Here is a 22,745-nt window from a genome sequence, read left to right on the forward strand (position 1 = left end):
CCGTACATAGTTGTGGGTCCTTCTAGTTGTGGCATGCGGGACGCCGCCTGGCGCGGCTTAAAGAGCGGTGCCATGTCTGCGCCCATGAGCCGAACCGGCGAAACCCTGGGCCACCGAAGCAGAGCCCCCGAACTTAACCACTCGGTCACTGGGCGGGCCTCAGGCGCTTTACTTCTCTAATGCTCAAGCCTGCAAAGCTCAAGGCATATGTGCGGAGGGTTAATTAGAGGTTACAGCATGTTGGTAGCAGTGACGGGCCGAGGACCCAGACACCCTGACAGCCAAACTAATGTGCTTTTGTAAAGTTCTACACATGCATAAAGAAATAGACTACACTTCATCACAGTATCCTCCCTGATTTGTATTTCGAATATGAGAAATAGAGCTAGACCTTTGCTTTTATTTTGTTAAAGGTTAAAATATGATATTCTGTGCACCTTATCATTAATCCCATTAATCCACACACTGTGGGGGGTATAGAGAATTATGACCCCTTAATTTTAAAATCTTTTTTATGGCTAAACACCAGGGTTTCAGGGCCAGAGAAGACTGCTATAGAAGAAGAGGCAAGCTGAGCTTTTAATGAAAAATATAAATTAGAGCAGTAATTTACAGGCCAGTATCCAAAGCTAATAACCTAGTTAAGCCTCAAGTTCTGTTAAAGATCAGGACCCAGCTCTAGGTAATGGTAAGCATTTATCTTTCATCCTTCAATATCAAATGAAACAGAGCAATAAAGCTAAGAAGTAGGAAAACAATATTACAATTGTCAGTCAATTTAGTTAGTTCATACAGGAGATAAGAGCCAATATTGAGTGCTTAAGTGTATGCCAGGGGCTGAGTTCAAGTATTTCACCTATATCAACTTATTCTCACAAGCACCCCATGAGGTTGGTATTATTTCCATTTCACAAATGAGGAAACTGAAAGAGAGGTGGTTGAGTAAATTTGCCCAAGGTCACACAACTAGTAAATGGAAGAGCTGTAATTTAAACTCAGGAAGTCTGACAGATCACTCTTGACCACTTAAACAAAGGGGAAGGATTAGACAGGCATAGGTTCTAAAGTGGCCTATAGGCCTTCCCTAAAAGAGGAAGAGATGGTAAAGGAGCACATTTTGGGAAGGCTTTGCAGGAGCTGAAAACTACATCCTGAAGAGATTAGGCTGCTGTGAATGGAAAAAAGGGTTACCACAGAATGAAGGCTTTTTGACCAAATGTTATTTCTGACTTTTTTTAAGGAAGATTAGCCCCGAGCCAACATCTGCCACCAATCCGTTTTTTTTTTTCTTCCTGAGGAAGGCTGGCCCTGAGCTAACATCCGTGCTCATCTTCCTCTACTTTTTATGTGGGACACCTAACACAGCATGGCTTGCCAAGCGGTGCCATGTCCATACCTGGGATCCGAACCGGCGAACCACGGGCTGCCAAAGCGGAACGTGCGCACTTAACTGCTGTGCCACCGGGGCCAGCCCCTATTTCTGACCTCTTAATAGGACAATAGAACCCAGGAAGCAACCTTTACTGTTCATATTTATTTTTATAACCTGGGCACCTCACCTTTAAGGGATGGAGGTGAACCACCTCCCTCACTTACGGTGGGATAGAGGAAGCAGAGGAAACTATGAGAACTTAACATGCTTAACAAACATTAACGTGTTGGAGCCTATGAACACCTTCACCAGGAATACAGCACTAGTCCAAGAGAAGCCTACCAATGTAAATGACCACTATAAAAGCAGGCAAAGAAATCAGAGAACGTCGGGATCAAAACATCTCTAAAAGGTTACCTACTTGAAGCTTTCCCTTTTCAAAACTCCAGTAACATGATGCACATACCACCAGACTGTTTCTTGCTTCTCTGCCTCTGTCCTCGCTGTTTCCTGTCTGGAATGCTACTCACCAAGCTCTTTCCTTGGCTAATTACCATAAAGCCTTTTAATACCCTACATAGGTTTCTCCTGGTAGCTGTCCTGAAGTCTTCTACTAGACTCTGAGTTCCTTGGAGGCAAAAACCGTGTCCTATTCATCTACATATTGTAGGTACCTGGCACAGAGTAAAGTATGCAATAATGCTTGCTGAATGAATAGAAAGGACATTCCTGCCAAGTGGATATCCACCTTTTTCACGAACACTTTTTGTGGTCGGATAGCATATAGTCCTTTAAATCTTACACCCCTACACCCAGGAGTGGAGTATGAATTCAATTATGTGTAAAACGACCCCAACTGGGCTCCAGCGGTATCAGAGGCAAAGCATTTCCCCACAGTGTATCCTCTGGTGTGGTCAGGATCCTGAAGTTGACGTTTTAGTTCTCTTTCCTCTGTCTGCAGAGTAACAGGAAGTCAGAGAGGGGCAGCTTCCTCGAAGTGAGTCACACAGTTTGTGGCTGGGGTGGGCCAGGAAATACTTAAGAGGCACATTCACAATAATGAGCTGCTATGTTCCAGTAATAATTAGAGTGCGTAAACTGGTGCCCTTATCAGCTGCTAATTCATACGAAGTATCATGGGGGAAGGAATCAAATCACACTGGAAGGACCCGTTCAGCATCCTGTTTGTGTGTGTACACACACACACACATGCGTGTGCAGACTAGCAATACCATCCCAATAGGGCATAGAAAAGCTTATAGGGTTAGGAAGCTGAGGGTCATTTAGGCAAGCTCCATTTGAAGGCTATTTAAAGTCACAGGAGGAACAATTAAATCAATAAATAGGTAGTTTATTTATCATATTAATAACAATGATGGGTCAAATAATCAGGAATTCATCCAATCTGGCATGTACGGATGATGAAAATGAAAGGGGGCCTTTTTCCCCCCTCCCTCCCTCACCTTCATAAGTTTATATCTAAATTATGTGAGAATGATTCATACACACACCCATTATGAATCAGTATGGGAAATAATTTCAAGACCTTTGCTAGTCATGAAAGTGCAAGTTAAGCTCATGAAGTCTTAGTGGTGATTAAGTCAGCTGACCACAGTAAGGAGAGAATGTCTGGTTCAATTTTTACACCTAAAGTCAAAGTTCAAGAAAGCCAGCTAAGATTTCAACTTAAAAAGCAGTGAAGACAGAAAGGCAACATACATAAAAATAGACACACACAGTCTTGTATGCTCTGCCCCCCCAACTTCACTTTCACACCCCAGTGTGAGAATCTGCCATGCAACACGGAGAAAGAATCATAAGGGATATAAAGAAAGGACACAGGCCAGAGGGTCTCCTGGGTTCCCTGAAATCAGGAGCAAAGGAGAGTTAAGTGGCAAATATAAATAATGACCAAGTCTATCAGAATCACCCAGTCAGCATGGCTAACTAGAACTGTGATTTTCAAAACACAGCAGGAAGGAAGGAGAAAAAACCCTCAGGAAGCTACAGATGCTTCTGCCCAAGTCAGTATATCTGCTTTCACAGAGGACCTGGAGACAAGCCCCTACACTAACCTGAGGCAACAGATTTTCTCCTCTCTATGCCACCACTTGGGGTGGTATTCCAGACAAGAGTACACAGTTTTCAGTTTTGTGTTTTTGTTTTTAAGCAAGATTTAATTAAACTGCACGGCATCCAGAAGAAATGTACCAAAGAATCCAACCTGAGACCAGATTATACATTGTAGAGGGGTAAAAAAATCAATGCTAACTGGGAGAGGGAGCGCTGTAATCAGAAATATAACTCCAAAATAAATCATACAATAAATTATTTTTTTAAAAGAAAAGAAACTGATCCACATGCAAAGATGGGCACACACATACGCACACACGCTCTTCACAAATGTCACTCTGGTCTTTTATTCAGTGTTGACTATGACTTCCATGCTGGTTGCCATGGGGAAGGACAAAGGTTAGACGTGAAAAAAGAAGGCTCAGCCCCTCTGTCACCAGAGGAATGAGATTTAAGACAATTAAAGAGGGAACCCACTAGCTTGTTGGAAACAAAAGCAGAAAGAAGGAAACAGCAGTTATCAAGGAAGATTTTAATTGCTTCAAAGAGGGAGAGAGGAAGAAAGCACAGAAATCTAACACAAGTAAAGGCACAATGAACGCGGAGTTGAATGGAACCAAACCCTTCCTTCGGTTAAACAGTTACCCTTTTTTTATATGTGTTTTGAAGGTGGTTGTAGTTTTGTTTCATTTTGTTTTTAAGAGATGAGTCTTGAAGGCAGAGTTGTAATGCCTCCTATTCCCTAAATTAGGGTGGTTTACAGAAAACCATCTTGACCACATAGCCAGGGACTGAGATTCAACAGGGAAAGAAAGACTACAACTGGAATGTGAAGAATTTGATTTGCAGTTGATTGTAGGTTGGGTTTCCAGAAAGACAGACAGCTCAGTGTAGTGTGATCAAAGGGCCTCAGATGCCCTATACTCCACCCCCAGAACGTCGAAGAAGGGACGGACCCTGGAGTCACACTTCTCCCCCACTCCCATAAGCACTCAGCCTACAGATTCAAGTGATCAGGAGAATTAAAACACACCCCAACCCTGAGTTGCTCCGTAGCAAGTCTATTTACAATTTTTTCTCACCTCTCTCTGGAGGTAAATCTGGGTTTCAAGTTGGGAAGCTATGGGGTGAGAGGATGCCCCCAGTGCAATGGCCAATGGCTAGTCTCCTTGCCTCTGCCGGTTGGGAGGGCTGGGGTGAATTGCTGGAGACAGCAGCCTCACATCCATTGGGTGGGGTAGCCCTAAGTGCTCTCACTCTGCGGGCCCAGGCTGTGAAAATGCCATCATTTTCTCTGCAGCAGGAGTAAATCCCCACAATAGAGAAAATCACACCTGGAATATCAAAGTGTTTTGATCCAGGTTTGGTGACTAGAGAAGAGGGGGAAGAGGGGCATCTAGCTCATTTAAAAACTTGGAAGCCACTGCCCCCCTTCCCAGAAAGGGCGGTAAGAAATAATTAAGCTTTTCCCACTAGAGAAAAACATCATAAAACCAAACCCACACAAGGGCTTTTAACACAGCTTCCTGATGCTTAGTTGGGCAATGTCTCTTCCTTCTAGGAAAGGATAAGGGGATTAATGGGACTGGGCAACAGCCTCAACATGAGACCACCCAATCTGCCACTGAAGAGACGATATTCCCACAAGCAGATAAAAAGAGCAGTTTAAAAGGTGAGAAGTTTTAGTGCTCTTGCAGCCAGCCCACCTTAAACCTATATTACAAGCTTTTTACAACATACAAAATAGATCAATAACTATGAGGATCACATTCCCATTCTTCAATAGTAAATATACATGACAAATCTGTTATTAACAGAGGGACCAAATAATGTATAAGGCAAAGACATTTAAGTAGGTACTGTGTCATCAACATGTTCTGAAGAAGAAAATCCACCTGACTAGATCTAGGCCTAGGCCTTTTCTCATGAGGCCAAGAAAATGAAAATACAATCAATACCCATTGACACAGTCCAAATGTAGTGGAATATGAGGAGCAGCAGGTCATAGGGAAGATAGCCCCAGTGAAAAGCTGGGGTTTGGCTTTTACTTGTGATACTTAGTTTGATGCTCTATGTCTGAGTAAAGGGGGAAAAAAGATACACTTTGATAAAATTGTACAAAGGCATCAACTCCCATTTAAAAAATAAATGGGAAGGTTTCACAGTCCAAGTTCAATAACTGGTCAGTATCTACCCTGGAACTCTGCTGCACTATCAACTCTGTACTCTCTCCTTTTCCCTCCACCAGCATCCCCTCTGACAGCTCTACTGGCTTCAGGATGCTGGGGATACTGCTGGAAGATAACTGCTAACGGATTTTAAAAGTAGAATAATAAATAAAGAATGATTGGAAAAGTTTGGTGACAGACCTAATCATGGTTTGCCCCAAGAGTCACTGTGGTCCAGGGGATGGCAAAGGATAGCAGCCCCACACAAATAAGCCAAGGTGAGCCCTCTCTCATCTAGTATTGGGAAGACTTGGGGTTCACCGGGCATCGTGCACAGATCCTTAGTCTGCAATCCAATAGACTGGAAATGTGCCTAAGGTGGTTTAAGCCTGTGATGTATCTGGTGAAGTTTTTAAACTGACTTTCCCTACCCATTTCAAGGAATAGCCATGTCCTCTCTGCAAGCTTGGAGCAGTCTCTACACTTGGCAAGAGCTGTAGCAAACCAAACCATCTGGTGTGTGGAGCTCAGGAGCCTCATCCTGCTTTTGGAGAAGGAGAAGTCCTTGTCCCATCATTCAAGCTCAGTTCCTACATAGGGAACCTCCATTTTCTCTGTGCTCTTTACCTAGGAACTTGGAAGATGAAGAAACAACATACTGCTGGCTGCCAAGGAAGATCAATTGGACTAGGCACACCTCACCAAAGTCTCTGTGCTTCTTGGCACAGAGGAATCTTTGACTACCCCCATAGACTTCCTCGCCCTTCTCTATTTCTGTGTTGTTAACCCCTGCAGTCTTGCGAAGGCAAGGGTGGTAGAGAAAGGAACAGCAAGAGCCCGCCCAGTCAGATGGGCTGTGAACTTCAGAATGAGCAGGCCTTAGTTAAAGTCTTTCGTAGCCCACAGAGCTGCTCCCTTCCAGGAGGTGCTTCACTCTTCCCTTCGTTGTCATCCTGGAGCACCCACCAGGGGCTGAAGTTTCTAGACAGGACTGAAAGGGCCAGTGGCCTTCAGGGCCAGTCAGAAAAGACTGAGGAAGGCTCAAGATTAAGGCCAAGGTCCTCTTCCTGTACCCCACTGGAGGTTTTTGGGATTTGTGAATCTGGAAGGAATGAATGAATGAAAGTGACTTTTCTCTTGGGAGGTGAGGGGAAGGAGGAAAAAGATCCCTCAGTCTCAGCACCCTGAGGAAACAGGGCAGGGAGGCCCAGAGGACTCAGATGGCCCCTGGTCCCTTTGCTTCAGAGGAACTGACTAGCTCCAAAAGGATCCCCAGTTTATTTCATCCTCTCTTTTTATTAGATGTTTAGTTCAACTGATTAGTATTTAGTGTTTATATCCAACTTATCCCTGGGGTGGAGTCATGGGGTGAGAGCAAAATCAAAACACCCCTAAAAATAAAGCAGACCCATTTCCTTGAGCTTTCTTCAAACTTGACCTTTAAAACAGATCACTTCTCTGCAAACTCCTTTCCTGTTTCACTAAAAATGCCCACTCCCCAGAAGTCCTGGCCATGCCAGCCTCCAGCCTCCCAAATGATGAAATCTAATACATACCCACCAAGTTCCCCCCACAGTGGTAGGAGGATGTAGGAGTACCATTCTCCATCCTGCCCCAACAATGAGTTAATTCATCACAACAAGGCACCTTTCCCCAAGAGGAAAGCAGGAGACATGGAAGCTTTTTCCTCATCTGGCTAGCAGGGCTTGCTAGAGGAGGGATGGAGGCAGGGTTTGAGACCCTACTGTCAATATAAAGAGTCCGATCACCAAGTCGAGAGACGAGATGCATAGATGGAGGTGAGCAGGGAGGAAGCCTGGAGTCTAGAGGTTGGCTGCACTGGAGAAACACGTTAGGAGCTCTCATGCAGGTTTCAGGGGAATGGAAGGGACCATCTGAGAAGAGGAGAGGGTCCATCCTTTTCCTGAGGAACAGGACCAAGCCAGGCTTCACCTGAGAATGGGTGGCAGAGGCGGGGCTCCACGGGCAGCTGAAAAAAATAAAATAAAAATAATGCACACAAGGTCACCCACCAGACCCTGAATAACCCAAACATTCCTGAAATGAGCCACAGGCTCTTTATGCTAACCTTTACAACTTGGGGACTATGTTTTGTTGTTTTTTTAAGAAAATGAAGATGAGGAAAAGCAATTTTTAACCTAAGAAAAGGACACCAATTCTACATTCTATGCACTTATGGAAAAATTTTCATCACTACTCCTCTCACCTCGGTTTGTTTTGCTGGGATATATTCTCTGAAAGTGTTTATATTCTTCTGGAGCAGGAAAGTCTTCTACTGGGTGGAAAGAATACTTTGACTCAAAATCATCTGTGAAAGGAACAGAATATTAATTCCTATCACCCTTTCTTGTGAGCCCACACGCCTCTGTACCACTTCTGATCTCCCCTTTACTAGTCTCTCATGCATTCGGATGTACTATGAGGGCCTGCCTTGCCCTGTAAACCAAGGTGCCTGAGGACAGTAACAGCATCACTCCATGTGCCTCATATGCAAAGAGGACGTGCTCAAAAGCTCTTTACATTAAAGAATGAGTCTTTGAGCTGATTCTTTAAATCTTCCTATCAAAAATCAGGCACACAACAGGAAAGGAGCCCAGCTGTTTGCATGAGAGCAGAAAGAAATTATGGTTCTGTGTTTCTATAACATAGTCATCTTACAGAATATCACCATGGGAAACCAAATGAACTGAATCCACAAATTTGTAGAAATTAACCTAAAATGGGAATATTTGTCACCAGCCAGTGAGAGATCTGATTAGATAATTCTCTTTTGGGCCCAGGTCACTCTCATTTAGGTCTGCAACACAGTTGGGAGAGCCATCCCATGACCCCCACTCCCACTTTCCACAGCCCCTCTACAGGAAGGCTCAAATCTTCTAGTTGTATAGCTCGATCACATTCCAAAGGACATATCTTCAAAGCAAAAACTCTGGTCCACCTAATAGGAACAGACTAGAGCAGGGGCAGAGAAGAGTCAACTATAAAAGAATCTAGAGTGTTAGGGCTGACAGAGGCCATATAGATCTTTCCAGGGGTCCTCAACAGAGGGTCTAACATACCCTCTGGACAACCTTTGCCTGGGGCTCCATCCAGGATCTAATGAATTAGAATCTCTTAGGTGTAGCCCAAGCTTCATTTACAACTTTGGAAAATTTAAGCTGATACACTCATAATCTAGTCAACCTCCTTGTTTCACAGATAGGGAAGTGACTTCCTCAAAGTAACCCAACTAGTTAGTAGCTTTGGATTACTAGATAAATGTTGTGCACAGTGTTTAGTTTTGTTTTTAAAGGGCCAGAAAGGAGCTCTTCTTCCTAAGAGAATACATAAGTCCTATCTGAATAATCCTAAAGAGGATAAGTCTCTGACCTAAAAGCTAACCACAGATATGGGTGGCTTTAGAGTTAGCACGACACTTGCTGATTTTACTTCAATCTTTTCCAAAGCCTATTCCATGCCTAGAATTCGCATACGGAAAGGGATGTCAATAAACAGGGCCTGGAAGTCTGAGGTGAAGTCAGGAGAGGAACAGCTGTGAATGGAGGATACAGAGTGATCATCCCACTCTACAGTAGCCACTGGAATTAGCAACGTCACCACTGGAACTATGAGACTAAAACAGCGAACTAGCTACTCACCCAAGAAAGATCGAACAGTGGTAATTGAATCTCTGTGGCCATTCCTCAGGGGTGGTGGAGGAGGAGGGGGTGGCCCAGCTGGCGTCCTGGAGGGCGGAGGTGGGGGCTTTCCTCGGCTCAGGGGCTCTGACCCATGCATTCGGTATGGTGGCGGGGGAGGAGGAGCGTCCCTGGCACCATTTCGGATCATGGGTGGAGGGGGTGGAGGAGCTGCAATTAAAATCCAGAGCAGTTAGGTTTGGATGTAGAGATGGTGAGGAGTAGAGGGATTTGAGAGACACGGACTAAAAGAGTGCCTGGGTGCTTTCCCAAAGAACTGGGCTCTGTGAGCCTCTGTGCAGCATGTTAAATAGCGTATTCACACTCCTCTCATCCCCACTTCTTTAACAGCATCACTATTCTTCCAGAAACCGAAGTTCAGGATAAAGGTATGACCCTTTTTCATTTCCCATGAGAAGTCAGTCAGGAACTCTACCTATTTTTTTTTTTTTTTTTTTTTGCTTTTCCTCCCCAAATCCCTCCAGTACACAGCTGTATATTTTAGTTGTGGGTCCTTCTAGCTGTGGCACGTGGGACACCGCCTCAACATGGCCTGAAGAGCAGTGCCACGTCCATGCTCAGGATTCGAACCAGTGAAATCCTGGGCTACCGAAGCTGAGGGTGTGGACTTAACCACTCTGCCACGGAGCCGGCCCCTCTACCCATTCTTGATGACTTTTTTCCTGCTTTTCCATGCCTTCCTCCACAGTTCAGGGTCTTCTCATATTTAGCCTGTTCCACTGCAAAAAGCCTCCCAAATGTTCTCTTGGCTTCTAATCTCTTACCTTTCCAATCCATTCTGCATACCACCAACTCACTAATCTCCCCAAAATAACTTGCCCAAACTTTTTCAAGGCCTTTGCATTTCCTACATCCCCAACTGGGTCTCATCCAATTATCCTCCTTTTTTACACTGTAACCTCCCCATCGGTCAGCCTGATCTCACCTTCTCTTATTCCTTTCTTAATTCCTAGGCTGGGCTGGGTAGCCTCTTCTGCACTTCCACTGTCGCCTCTGTAACTCTCTACCACTCTGCTATACTGAATTATAATTATTCATTACATGTGCTTCTTTCCCAGTACACTGTGTGTATTCCTTAAAGTCAGAGCAGTGTCCATTCACTGGTGTTCCCAAGCTTAGCCGAATGTACAGCACAAGGGAAGTACCCAAACGACGTTTGCTGAATAAACCAAATTAGATATGTTTTGCTCTTGTGACTCCCTCACAATACTCTGAAATAGCGTGCCTCTTCCCTTACTACCAAATCCTACCTATCCTTTAAGGTTCAACTCAAGTCCCATCTTCTCCAGGTTTTCCCAAAGCAATCCACTCTATTCTGAGCCCCTCCTTCTTTGCTCTCCCACACCATATATAGGTTACGTCACTTATTCTAGCATTTAATAGCACAGACTAAAATGAAATACATTTGAGGAAGTTACGTTTCTCCAAGGAAAGTCATGTTGCTCAAAAAAATTGGCAATACCTCTTTTGGAACTGCCTGCAAACCCAGTTCATCAGACAGATCCATAAATATTATTATATGATAGCTAGACATCTCTGAGGTCGCCCCACCAACAACAACAAAAATATTCGTACCTACGTCTGACTCTGCTTTTTGGCCATTTTCAAAAGTCACATTCATCCATAAAAGAGAAAACTTTGCCACCAAGTTGGAGGTAATGTCAAAAGCCTATTTGAAGAAATGGCGGCATCATTGGAATAGGTTCTAATGTGTTTAAGTTGTATTACTTCTATGCTCTACATTAACAATAACAGTAGCTACCACTTGTTTGGTATCCATTATGTTCCAGGCACTCTCCTGGGTGCTTTATATGCATTAAATCTTAAAAAATTCTGGGGCCTGCAACGTCGGACTGAACGAGGGGACGCAAGAGAGGCAGGCCGGAGCCACTGCCGTCGCCATGACGCGCGGTAACCAGCGCGAGCTCGCCCGCCAGAAGAATATGAAAAAGCAGAGCGACTCGGGTAAGGGAAAGCGCCGAGATAACGGGCTTTCTGCTGCCGCCCGCAAGCAGAGGGACTCGGAGATCGTGCAGCAGAAGCAGAAAAAGGCAAACGAGAAGGAGGAGGAACCCAAGTAGCTTTGTGGCTTCGTGTCCAACCCTCTTGCCCTTCGCCTGTGTGCCTGGAGCCAGTCCCACCACGCTCGCGTTTTCTCCTGTAGTGCTCACAGGTCCCAGCACCGATGGCATTCCCTTTGCCCTGAGTCTGCAGCGGGTCCCTTTTGTGTTTCCTTGCCCTCAGGTAGCCTCTCTCCCCCTGGGCCACTCCTGGGGGTGAGGAGGTTACCCCTTCCCAGTGTTTTTTATTCCTGTGGGGCTCACCCCAAAGTATTAAAAGTAGCTTTGTAAGTCAAAAAAAAAAATTCTTACAGTCACCCCTGCAAAGTACGTGGTATTGTCTCCACTTCACAGATGAGGAAACTGGGACTCAGGTTGTCTAAGGTCACAGAACTAATACAAACAGACGCAGCACATGTCTGCTCTTCCCCTCCCCCACACTGCTCTTCCATAACTGCCACAAGTATTATGTATCTTATCTCCCCAACAAATTTACAGCCCAGTGAGAAGGCAGTGCATCTTTTGGTACCTAGGCCATGTCCAATAAATAGTTGTTACCTAAATAGTACATGGAGAGACTACTTGGCGTAACAGACAACACCATTTTAGTAATAAAAGTACATCTTATTATTCTTCCTGAATTACTATCAGAATCTCTACAGAGTGACTACAGTTAAGCATGTAACAGTAATGGGATGATGCATATATATAACGGGTCCAGCACTGCAGGCTAAAAAATTTTAGTTTTTGCTTCCTATAAGACACACCCAAAATGTCAACTCTCCCTCACTCTTTTTTTTTTTTTTAAAGATTTTATTTTTTTCGTTTTTCTCCCCAAAGCCCCCTAGTACATAGTTGTATATTCTTCATTGTGGGTCCTCCTAGTTGTGGCATGTGGGACGCTGCCTCAGCATGGTTTGATGAGCAGTGCCATGTCCGCGCCCAGGATTCCAACCGATGAAACACTGGGCCGCCTGCAGCGGAGCGCGTGAACTTAACCACTCGGCCACGGGGCCAGCCCCTCTCCCTCACTCTTTTTAAGGTCTCTTTAAGTATGTACAGTGGCCATTAGAGGCAATAATTAAAGAGAAATCTCCTTAACACCTCCCAGCAGCTCTCTGAGCCTTGTTTTCATTCCAAATCTGCCCAAACCAAAGGTCTTTCAGGTCATCCTCAAAATATCTCCCTAAAACCCAGATTTCTCAGGATCCTAAGAGCTTGTCTGTATTCCCAGGGCAGGGCAAGACAGAGTAAGGCAGACAGAATTAGCTAGGCTCAAAAGGATACCAGCTGGACACTTGGCAGGTGGCAGTGATTAAAGCCAACCTGGACCGGCAAAACAGAGCAGGGCCAGTCATCCCAACCAGGTTCCACCATCTCCAGTAAGTTTCTGAGCTCTTTGCCATATCCAGTTTTAAGACTGTTTCAAGTGACAGAATCAGAACCCAAGACCCTAAGAAACCAGTTTGTAAAAAAACCTCGGGGTGGGAGATCACCTTTTGTACTCTAAGATAAACCCAATTTTGAGGAAAGCATGATGGTATTGATTCTTTTGAAAAGAAAAAAATTCCTTTAAAAATAGACAGTGTAGGGGCTGGCCCAGTGGCATAGTGGTCAAGTTCGCACGCTCCACTTCAGTGGCCCGGGGTGCACAGGTTCGGATCCCAGGTGCATACCTAGTGCTGCTTATCAAGCCATGCTGTGGCAGGCGTCCCACATATAAAATAGAGGAAGATGGGCACAGATGTGAGCTCAGGGCAAATCTTCCTCAGGAAAAAAAAAAAGATAGTGTTTTACTCTCCAAAGGAAAAAATTCAGGAAACAAACTCTATGAACCAATAATGTGGGATTTCTTTGGTCCCTACGTACCCTGAAAAGACAAAAGACTCCATACTCTTTCAAATGTAAATAATTCATATGAAAACAAAAGTATATTATCACATAATATTGTCATAACATTATTTAATAACAGAGATAAGTCCATGAACTACCTGGAAGTCCTTTGCATAAAACCACTCACATTCATCAGTATACTACAAAGCACTTTCATATATACTTTGATTTACAACCACCTCTGAAAGTACTATGAACACCATTTTACAGATGGGGAAACAAACTCAGAGAATCAGAGTAATCTTCCCAATGTCACACAACAAAGAGAGCCAATACTCAAAAGATCTGACTAAAATAACTCAATTTCTTTCCAGTGTGTCATTCTTAAGAATTGCTGCTCTGGTTACTGACGAGGAAAGCAGACTGAGGCCTCTACCAGCCCTCAAAGTTGGAGATGCCCAACAGACAGAAGAACAGGGTTCATAACTTCACATTTTCCTAAAGAAAGAACTGAGAAATGGAAAGCAAGAAGTACGGAGACATTTAAAACTACTCAGTTCAATGCAGAGAAATTACATTTTTCTCCACTTCTAGTCCTGGATAGCGTTGGAAAGATATGGGCACTGCTCGGATAAAGGGTCTTTCAAAAATCCCTAAGTTAAAATCAAAAAACTTGATTTTAACTTTTTTTTTAAAAAAAGTTAACAAAAGTTAACAAAAGTTAAGGTGGTGCAGTGGTTAAGTTTGCACATTCCACTTCAGTGGCCCGGAGTTTGCTGGTTCGGATCCCGGGTGCGGACATGGCACTGCTTGGCAAGCCATGCTGTGATAGGTGTCCCACAGATAAGGTAGAGGAAGATGGGCACAGTTGTTAGCTCAGGGCCAGTCTTCCTCAGTAAAAAGAGGAGGATTGGCTGTGGATGTTAGCTCAGGGCTAATCTTCCTCAAAACGAAAAAATAATAATTTTAAACCTAAACTTTGTAGAATCAAAGTCCACTTTAGGACTGTATCCTTACAGCTAAAGCCAGGGAGACACGGGATCAGGAACACAGCAGGCTACTGCACAAGTGCCTTATGTTAGACTGCCAGCTCCTACACTACAAATCTCTATGTACCTAACCAAGCAGCAGGACAAGTTAATGCGCTTTTAATACAGGCTTCTTGAGGACAGAACTTCTTAATCAATGATCTATACCTGCAGAGACTGATTGTTTAAAATAAAAGCTCAAAAGCCATTTGTGGAAGGTGTGGCTCAAAGCCCAATGATACAAGAGGATATGGAAGCCAAAATTCCTGGTTCTAAGAAGGCCCTAGACAGCCGTCATGGTCTCCTTCACCCTCTAATTTGTCATGCTATTTTGTAAAAAGATTATACAACCTCGTCTACCTTTTCTAGGGTTCCTTAATCCCCTCCTCACCCATTTTAGGGCTATGGCCCATTGTTACAATCACTCCCTTACACACTCCCTTGCCCAACTCTCCCCTAAAAAATGCTAACCCTGGTTAAATACAACTCTGCCCCTACTCAGTACCTGCACATGCACAGCTGAACACACACCTCACTTTAAATGTATGGTCCCTAATCTCGAGTGGCCCTTCCTGTGGCTGGTTATCCTAGTACACTTCCCTACTCCATTCACTCTCGCACACTTCCAGATGACCACTTCATGCCCTTTTCTCTCTCTCACATCTCCCTCTTCTTCCCTTCCCTCATTCACAGCAGATGTCTTTGCTATCACACCAAGAAAACAGAAGCAAATCAGAAGAAACCTTCCACATGCTCCTATCACTACGTCCACCTACCCACTTGCTTCTATGCCTCTATGCTTTGCCTTCCCTCCTGTTACCACAGAAGAACTATCTGTGTTCTTATCTAAGATCAACCCCTTATCTATGAATCAGATTCCATTCCTTCTTGCCTCCTCAAGGACATTACTCAGGAAATTTTCCCCCTCTCTACTGGATCATTCCACCAGTATACAGATGGTGAAGTCTCTCTCCTCTTGGAGGGGGGGACCCAATCTTCAATCCCACATCCTTCTCCAGCAACCATTCATCTGCACCCCCACTCCCCTCTACAGCAAACTCCCTAAGGGATGTCTATATTGCTATCTCCAATTCCTCTTCTCCTATCCCTGCGTTCTTGAGCCCATCCCAATTAGACTTCCATGATCACCCTTCCTCTACCATTCTACTAAAACTACTCAAAAGGGTCCCATGTTGTTTGGGGGTCCCTCAAAAAGACTCCCCTGTTGCCAAGATCAATGTCATTCTTAGTCTTCAACTTACCTGACTCATCTGCAGCACTGGACACAGTTGATCACTCACTCTATCTTGGAGTTTTTCCATCACTCTCCTGGTGTCCCTCCCTCCTTCCTCACTAGAGACTCTTTCTCAGCTTCCTCTGCTTGCTGTTCTTCACCTCTGTGACCTCAGGTCTCAGATCTCCTCTCTATTTATATTCACTTCCTAGGTGATCTCACCCAGTATGTGGCTTTCAATATCATTCAAATTTCTCTCTCTAGCCAGACCTCTCATCTGAACTTCCCTTCTGAGTTTGATAGCCAATCACCAATTCAGTATTTCCTCTTGGATGCCTAACAGGTATCTCAAATTTGACTTGTTCTCCCTTCCCCCAAACCTGCTGTGGTCCTACCCACCTGCCCAGTTTATTGCAACAGCCTCCTAAGTGGTCTCCTTTTGCCACCTTTGTCCTCCTGCAAGTCTGTTCTCAACGCAGGAGCTAGTGATCTTTTGAGAAGGTCAATCAATCCTACTCCCCTATTCCAACCCTTCCAGCGGCTCCTTATCTCACACAGAGTACAACCCAAAGTCTTTACAAAGTCCTACAATGTTCTCCCATGGAAATCTAGCTCTTTGACCTCCGAGTCCCGACACTCTCCCTCTCCCTCATTCTAGTCCTGCCACAATGGTCTCCTTGCTGTCCTCAGTCTCATGGCCTTTGCGTTTGCTTTCTCAATGCCTGCTTAGCTTACTCCCTCACTTTCTTCAGGTCTTTGCCAAACTGTCACTTTATCAGTAAGCCCTTCCCTGACCCTACTTCACTCCCCACCTCTGCAACTGAAAATATCATCACTCCATCCCCACCCTAGTATATCCTAATCCCCTTCTCTGCTTTGTATTTCTCTAAAGCACCTACATACTATGTATTTACACATTTTTTTACTAATTTATTTGCTTGACTGTCCAAGAGAACAGGAATTTTTTGTCTTTTCTATTTATTGCTGTTTCCCTAACAACACAGTCCAAACACATAAAAAGGCACTCAATAAACCTGATGAATGAGTAAGTGAATTCTTATTCTCTTCAGTCACTGAAGGAGAGCTTTGGGGAAAAGGTTGAAGAGAAAAGATAAACTCAACTTTCTGTAAGAAAGGGAAAAAAGGTGCCTCCAGGCACTTACCTGCTCCCCGACTGGGAGGGTCTCGGGCTGGAGGAGGAGGCCTATTACTCTGTAAAGAAGGGGAAGCTGAGGTGGGTGGAGGAGGTGCCAGGCCTCTGACAGGCCCTGCTGTCTTCCTATGCAAAGAATTGTGTCTCTGTGGCAGCTCAGGGGCTGACTCATTAGTGGGACTGGAGGGTCCATTGGGGACCCCAGGAGGCTGGCGGTAAGGCGGAGGAGGAGGGGCCAGAGACTGGCCACTTGGTCCCGTTCTGATATTCACAGGGGAAGGAGGTGGTTTGACTGGGGGTGGAGCAGGAGGTCCCTCTCGACCAGGGTGAAGCCTTTGTCCAGGCGTGGGCGGCAAGGGTTTCTCTCTGTTGTAGGCTGGGGCTTTGTTGCTGTGCATAGGCAGAGGTGTAGAGGGTGCATTGGCACGCCGCCCTGGGGGTGGCGGAGGAGGAGCAGAGGAGCTGTGCTTCATGCCCGTACTGCTGGTAGTATTAGGCCGGGAGAGGTCTGGTAATGAGGGTCTCTGCATCCGGGGCAGTTCTGGGAGAGAGGCTCGGCTGTTGTCAGTATCATCTTGAGGGCGCCCGCTGGCTGTAGACACTGGAGGCCTTGGAGCAGCAGCTCGAGAACTGGGGACCTGTAGAGCTGGCTTACCAGCTAGGTTCTCTACAAACACACCAGACAGCACTGGGTCAACAGAGCCAGATATATGTTGGTCAGTATCCCTACTTCACCCAGCCTCCTAGAGCAATCAGCACGGTAGCAGGGAAAGTACCTGTATAGTTCTGGGTTTTAATCTGGTTTTAGGCTCAGGGCCCATTAACAAATACTGCTGATATAAGCTGAATACATTTTTATTTAATTCCTCAGCTTTTGCTTTATTCCATTCTATAACTCCTCCCCTCCTTCCTTGCCTCCTTCCTACCACCTCTACCACACTCCTCAACCCCAAATGGCTCACTTGGGACCAGTCAGAAATTAATGTGCCAAGAAAGTACTTATGAGGTACCTGAAACATCCTTGGCTCCCACAGGTCGGAGCTTTGGCACCCCTCCTTGGAAGAGACCTCCCTTGGGCTGCAGGGTAGCTGTTCCAGAGCCGTAACCACCACTGCTTCCTTTGGGTTCTGGAAAGCATACCATTAGGGTTTTCACTTCATATGCTCTGAGCTGATGACCAAGTCAATTCTGAGGAGAAATCCCTCCTCTATCTGGGCTTTAATTTGCAAACAAAGCAATCTTGCTTTTGCCTTCCCATTAATAAATAAAGGCTAGGCCACTGCTCCACAACTTCACGTGGAGATGAAACTCCTCACTGTGATGAAAGAGAGACAACAAAAGAAACAAGAGCCAATCTTCCCTTTTTAAGGCAGAGGGATAACCAGGACAAAGACATGTTCGACAGAGTTCTCTGAGCTCTCCTCTCCAAGTACCAGTTGGTAAGGGTGCCAATGACTCAGGGGACCCAGGTGTGAGCAAACTCTCCATAGGCCTATCAGAATGGACACTTGTAGCAATTAGAAAATCATCATTGGCTTTAGCTTAGCAGTTTTTGGGAATGTGGTAGTCTCCCCAGAGAACAGCCAAAGATGTGCCCTAAACAGCACTAATTACAGTAGGAGATAGGAGTCTTAATCCTGAGAATGCTTCCCAAAGGTAAAAAAGAAATTTCTAAGGTATTCAAATGAACAGATAAGAAGACAGGCAAAGAAAACTCTCCCAAAGCACAAAACTCTCCCACTCAAGCCCCAACAATAAATATGACAAGCCAGCTAAGTCTCCAAGTCAATCCTGGGATGCTGGTGGTTCACTAGGAAATGAAGCTTAGACTCACTCTCAAGGATGGGAGCACTCCGATCGTTAATGTTGGTCACCTTCTTCAGCTTGGTTCCTTTGCAGATGTCCTGTAAGAGGGCACCTCGACCCCGCTGTTCATCTCTACTCAGCTTGGGCAGCTCTGTGTTTGCCTGGAGGAAGAGGGAAATATAAGTTCATCCTAAATAGTTCCCTTCATCAAAAGCTTGGGATAAATACCTTAAGCCAAACTGGATTCCATGAGATGCTTCTCTAATCTAATCAGATATATGTGCCAAACGACAGTAACAATGTGCACTATCGCTCTCTATCCTTTTTCTCCTACTGTACCTTCTGTGAAAGTGATCAGTCTCCCTCTTAATCAGCACCTTCTGATAGGAGGCCTATACTACTATTTACTGAGTACCTACGTGCTGGGCTGTGTGTTACAGGCTTTACATCTACCATCATCATCATGATCATCATCATCATCATGATCATCATCATCAGGACAAACATTCATTGAGTCCCTACTATGCCTCAGGCATTGTGCTAAGAACATTACTTGCATTATCTCATTTAAATCTTGCAATATTCCTGTGAGAAAGGTACTATTATCATTATTCATTTGGAAAGTGGGGGCCAAAGGCTGACAGTTTACTAAAGCCATGAATCCCGTAAATAGTAAAGAAAGGATCCAAACCCAGACAGTGACTCTAAAATTCATATCTTATCCCAACTAACATACCTGATTGCCTCCCTATTACTTCAATTTATCCTCTAAACAATGTTATAAAATAGACTGTATTATTCCCATTCCAAAGATGAGGAAACAAAGGTGAGGAAAATTAGCCACATGATTAGTAAATGCAGAGCTGAGATCTGAAGGCTTGTCTGACAACATCAAAGCCCATGTCTTTTCCACTTTCCCTACTGTCTCTTTCAACAACATTCTGTTTCTTTTCAAGTTCTTCATCCTCTACCTACCTCTTAAACGTCATTTCACAGAATTCTATCCTCAGCCTCCATCTAAATATCCCTAAGCAAGCTTATCCAGTCTCAGGGTTTGAATACCACCTATAACCCCCAAAATCTCAAATCTTTATATCTTTTCCCCACTCCTTGATCTGAGCTTTATACCAATATATGCCAATGCCTATAGGACATCTCCAAATGAATATCCTACACATACCTAAATACAACACATCAATACCATGTCCCTTACAAAGTTTTCAAATGTAGAACTTTTTAAATTAAAACACCCAATGGAATCTTTTGGAAACCATTAAAAAATTCCTCTAGGGGCCGGCCCGGTGGTGCAGCAGTTAAGTTCCCACATTCTGCTTTGGTGGCCCGGGGTTCGCTGGTTCGGATCCCAGGTGCAGACATGGCACTGCTTGGCCAGCATGCTGTGGGAGGCGCCCCACATATAAAGTAGAGGAAGGTGGGCATGGATGTTAGCTCAGGGCTAGTCTTCCTCAGCAAAAAGAGGAGGATTGGCAGGTTAGCTCAGGGCTAATCTTGCAAAAAAAAAAAAAAATTTCTTCTAAAATCCATCTGGAAGACTAAGTATTTGGAAAAAACTATGAAAATGGTACTTGCACCACTAAAGGCTAGGACCAACTACAACAGGAGCACAGGGACAGACAGCTAGATAAATGGAACACAACAGGAAGTCCATAAGTAAGCCTAGGTCTATATAAGAAATAATAAAAGTATATTTCATCAGTGCAGAAAGCATAGATTACTAAAAACAAGCTGTTAATAACAACTTATTAATTTTTGGAAAAAAACAAAATTAAATCCCTACCTCATAGCTTACTCTCAAATTCTAGCTGAATTATAAAATGTAAATTAAAGATACTACAGTAGTCCCCCTTATCCACAGTTTCATTTTTTTACAGTTTAAGTTACCATGGTCAACTGCAGTCTAAAAATATTAAATGGAAAATTCCAGAAATAAACAATTCATAAGTTTTAAACTGCATGCTGTTCTGAGTAGTGTGATGAAATTTCACGCTATCCCACTCTATCCTGCCTAGTACATGAATCATCCCTTTGTCCAGTGTATCCATGCTGTATATGCTACCCACCCATCTTGGGTTATCAGATCGACTGTTGAGGTATTGTAGTGCTGGTGTTCAAACAACCCTTATTTTACTTAATGATGGCCCCAAAGTGCAAGAGTAGTGATGTCGGCAATTCAGATATGCCAAAGAGAAGTTATTGTTGTTAATCTCTTACTGTGCCTAATTCATAAATTAAACTTTACCATAGGTATGTATGTATAGGAAAAAACAGTATATAGAGTTCAGTACTATCGTGATTTCAAGTATCCACTGGGGGTCTTGCAACATATCCCCTGCACATGAGGGGGGGATTAATGTATATTAAAAAATTAGGTAAGGGGAAGGACACAACTGAAAGGAAAGCATGACAACTAAAATACAGGAAAAGATTGACAGACTTGCCTATTACAAACTATTTACTTAGGAATATAAGTAAATAAGCAGATGACATACGGGAAGGAAAAATCACATGTGACGAATGTAACATACGACAGACACAAAGGTAGTGTCCTAAATCTGTAGAGCATTAACATATAAATATGACTTATGAATCAATAGGATAACAAGCAAAGAATATGAACAATACTGCATAAAAGAAATCAAAGAGCCAGCAAATATGAAAAAATTTTTCAATTACAATAAAAAATGCAGGCTAAAACACAGTATCATTATTTACCAATGAAACTGGTAAAAGTTAAAATTGTAACTAAAGAGACTGCTAGCTTCATGAAGGCAGGGTCCACCGATCACTGTTGTACAGTGCCTAGCACAGTGAGGATATTAAAAAAACGTGTAGAATAAATAACTGTCCTACGGTAGTCAATAAGGATCCAGGGAAACAAGTACTCTTGTACTACCTGGGGTAAGACAAGTTGGGTGATCTTTCCAGAACATAATTTATGTATCAAACACCCTTATAAAGTCTAGCACAAGAATTCTACTTCTAGGAATTAACTTTAAGAAAACTGCAGGCGGCCCAGTGTTTCCTTGGTTTGAATCCTGGGCACGGACATGGCACTGCTCATCAAGCCACGCTGAGGCAGCGTCCCACATGCCACAACTAGGAGGACCCACAACGAAGAATATACAACTATGTACCGGGGGGCTTTGGGGAGAAAAAGGAAAAAAAGAAAATCTTTAAAAAAAAAAAAAGAAAACAATTGGAGCAGTGCACAAAGATGTTAATAATAGCAAAAAGTTTATAATAGCATAAAACTGAAAATAATCTAAAAGTTCAACCAAAAGGAACAATGATGGTATAACCATACAATGGGATGCCAGTTAAGTTCTTAAAGATGTACAAGTAAATATCTTTACGTAGCAGTAAATGTTTAACACAATCAAGTAAGCATAAAACAATATATGCAACATAATTCACTTTCTATTCTATAGAACAGGACCATCAAGAGAACCTATCAAAACTATCTAGGGTAGTTTTGAGAATAAAGTGAAATATAACACTTTTCAAGAGCTTAATTAGCACAGTGCCTGGTGTATAATAGGGGCTCAAAAAACAATACCTAGGTTATTATTTGGAAGAAAAAAGGTACACACATATAGAAAATTTCTGGAAGGATATACACTGATAATAGCAAAAGTTAATTTCAGGTAGTAATTCTTTACATTTATTTGTATTTTCCAGTTTTCCTACAATAAATATATATAACATCTAAAATGTTAACAAAGGTTATAGATAGTTTAACATTTTCTATTTTTATTGGTATTCTCTAATTTTTTCCACATTTTCAGTACAGTAAAAAATGTTCTAATGGTATCACTAACCATTTAATGATATGAGAAGTCATTCACGATGTATTGAGTAAGAAGAGATTAGAAATCAGTATGTATATATAGCATAACCTCTTTTTTAAAAAAGTAGATAGATAAAAGGGAGGGAGGAGAGGAAGGATATATATAAAACTGTTATGAATGGTTGGATTATGGGTAATTGCTCCCTTTTGCTCATCCATAGTTCATAAATTTCTTGAACATATTACTTTTGTAAAGAGAAAAATATTATTAAAATATTACCAAACGTGTCGAAAGTTGAGCTCGTATTCTCTTTGTAAATAGCACCGTCATTCAACCAAGCCCCCAAACTAGAGTCATTCAAATCTCCTTCCTCTCCTCACTCTTCTAGATAGTGCCATCAAACTCTAAGATAAGTGTTTCTCGTCTCCACTCTCCATCCTCACTGCTTTAGTCCAGACCCTTAATTTTCAATTGCAATAGGCTTCTGTCT

At 43.4% G+C, this 22,745-nt stretch overlaps 2 protein-coding genes across 7 annotated transcripts in view; one reads left to right on the forward strand and one right to left on the reverse strand.

Moving 5' to 3' along the window:
• Positions 1-2,702: 2,702 nt before the first annotated feature.
• Positions 2,703-22,745, reverse strand: part of WIPF2 (WAS/WASL interacting protein family member 2) — a 43,054-nt gene continuing 23,011 nt past the window's right edge. For all 6 annotated transcript variants that reach the window (XM_070562041.1, XM_070562042.1, XM_070562044.1 and 3 more), the window contains 6 exons: positions 18,475-18,607; positions 17,651-17,767; positions 16,651-17,307; positions 9,273-9,482; positions 7,841-7,942; positions 2,703-7,603 (listed from right to left, as the gene is read on the reverse strand). In XM_070562041.1, the coding sequence (XP_070418142.1) occupies positions 7,563-7,603; positions 7,841-7,942; positions 9,273-9,482; positions 16,651-17,307; positions 17,651-17,767; positions 18,475-18,607 (1,260 nt within the window). In that variant the 3' untranslated portion in view covers positions 2,703-7,562. The remainder of the gene's footprint in view (positions 7,604-7,840; positions 7,943-9,272; positions 9,483-16,650; positions 17,308-17,650; positions 17,768-18,474; positions 18,608-22,745) is intronic.
• Positions 11,174-11,697, forward strand: LOC103550177 (small EDRK-rich factor 2-like). Its single transcript, XM_070562047.1, has one exon. The coding sequence runs from the start codon at positions 11,234-11,236 to the stop codon at positions 11,411-11,413; it is 180 nt and encodes a 59-aa protein (XP_070418148.1). The 5' UTR covers positions 11,174-11,233; the 3' UTR covers positions 11,414-11,697.

Source organism: Equus przewalskii, chromosome 10, assembly GCF_037783145.1.
Source record: "Equus przewalskii isolate Varuska chromosome 10, EquPr2, whole genome shotgun sequence".
In the NCBI taxonomy this organism is placed as follows: Eukaryota; Metazoa; Chordata; class Mammalia; order Perissodactyla; family Equidae; genus Equus; species Equus przewalskii.

Bases quoted from the DNA above. Each gene is read 5' to 3' on its own strand.
- LOC103550177 (XM_070562047.1), top strand. From the start codon at position 11,234: ATGACGCGCGGTAACCAGCGCGAGCTCGCCCGCCAGAAGAATATGAAA.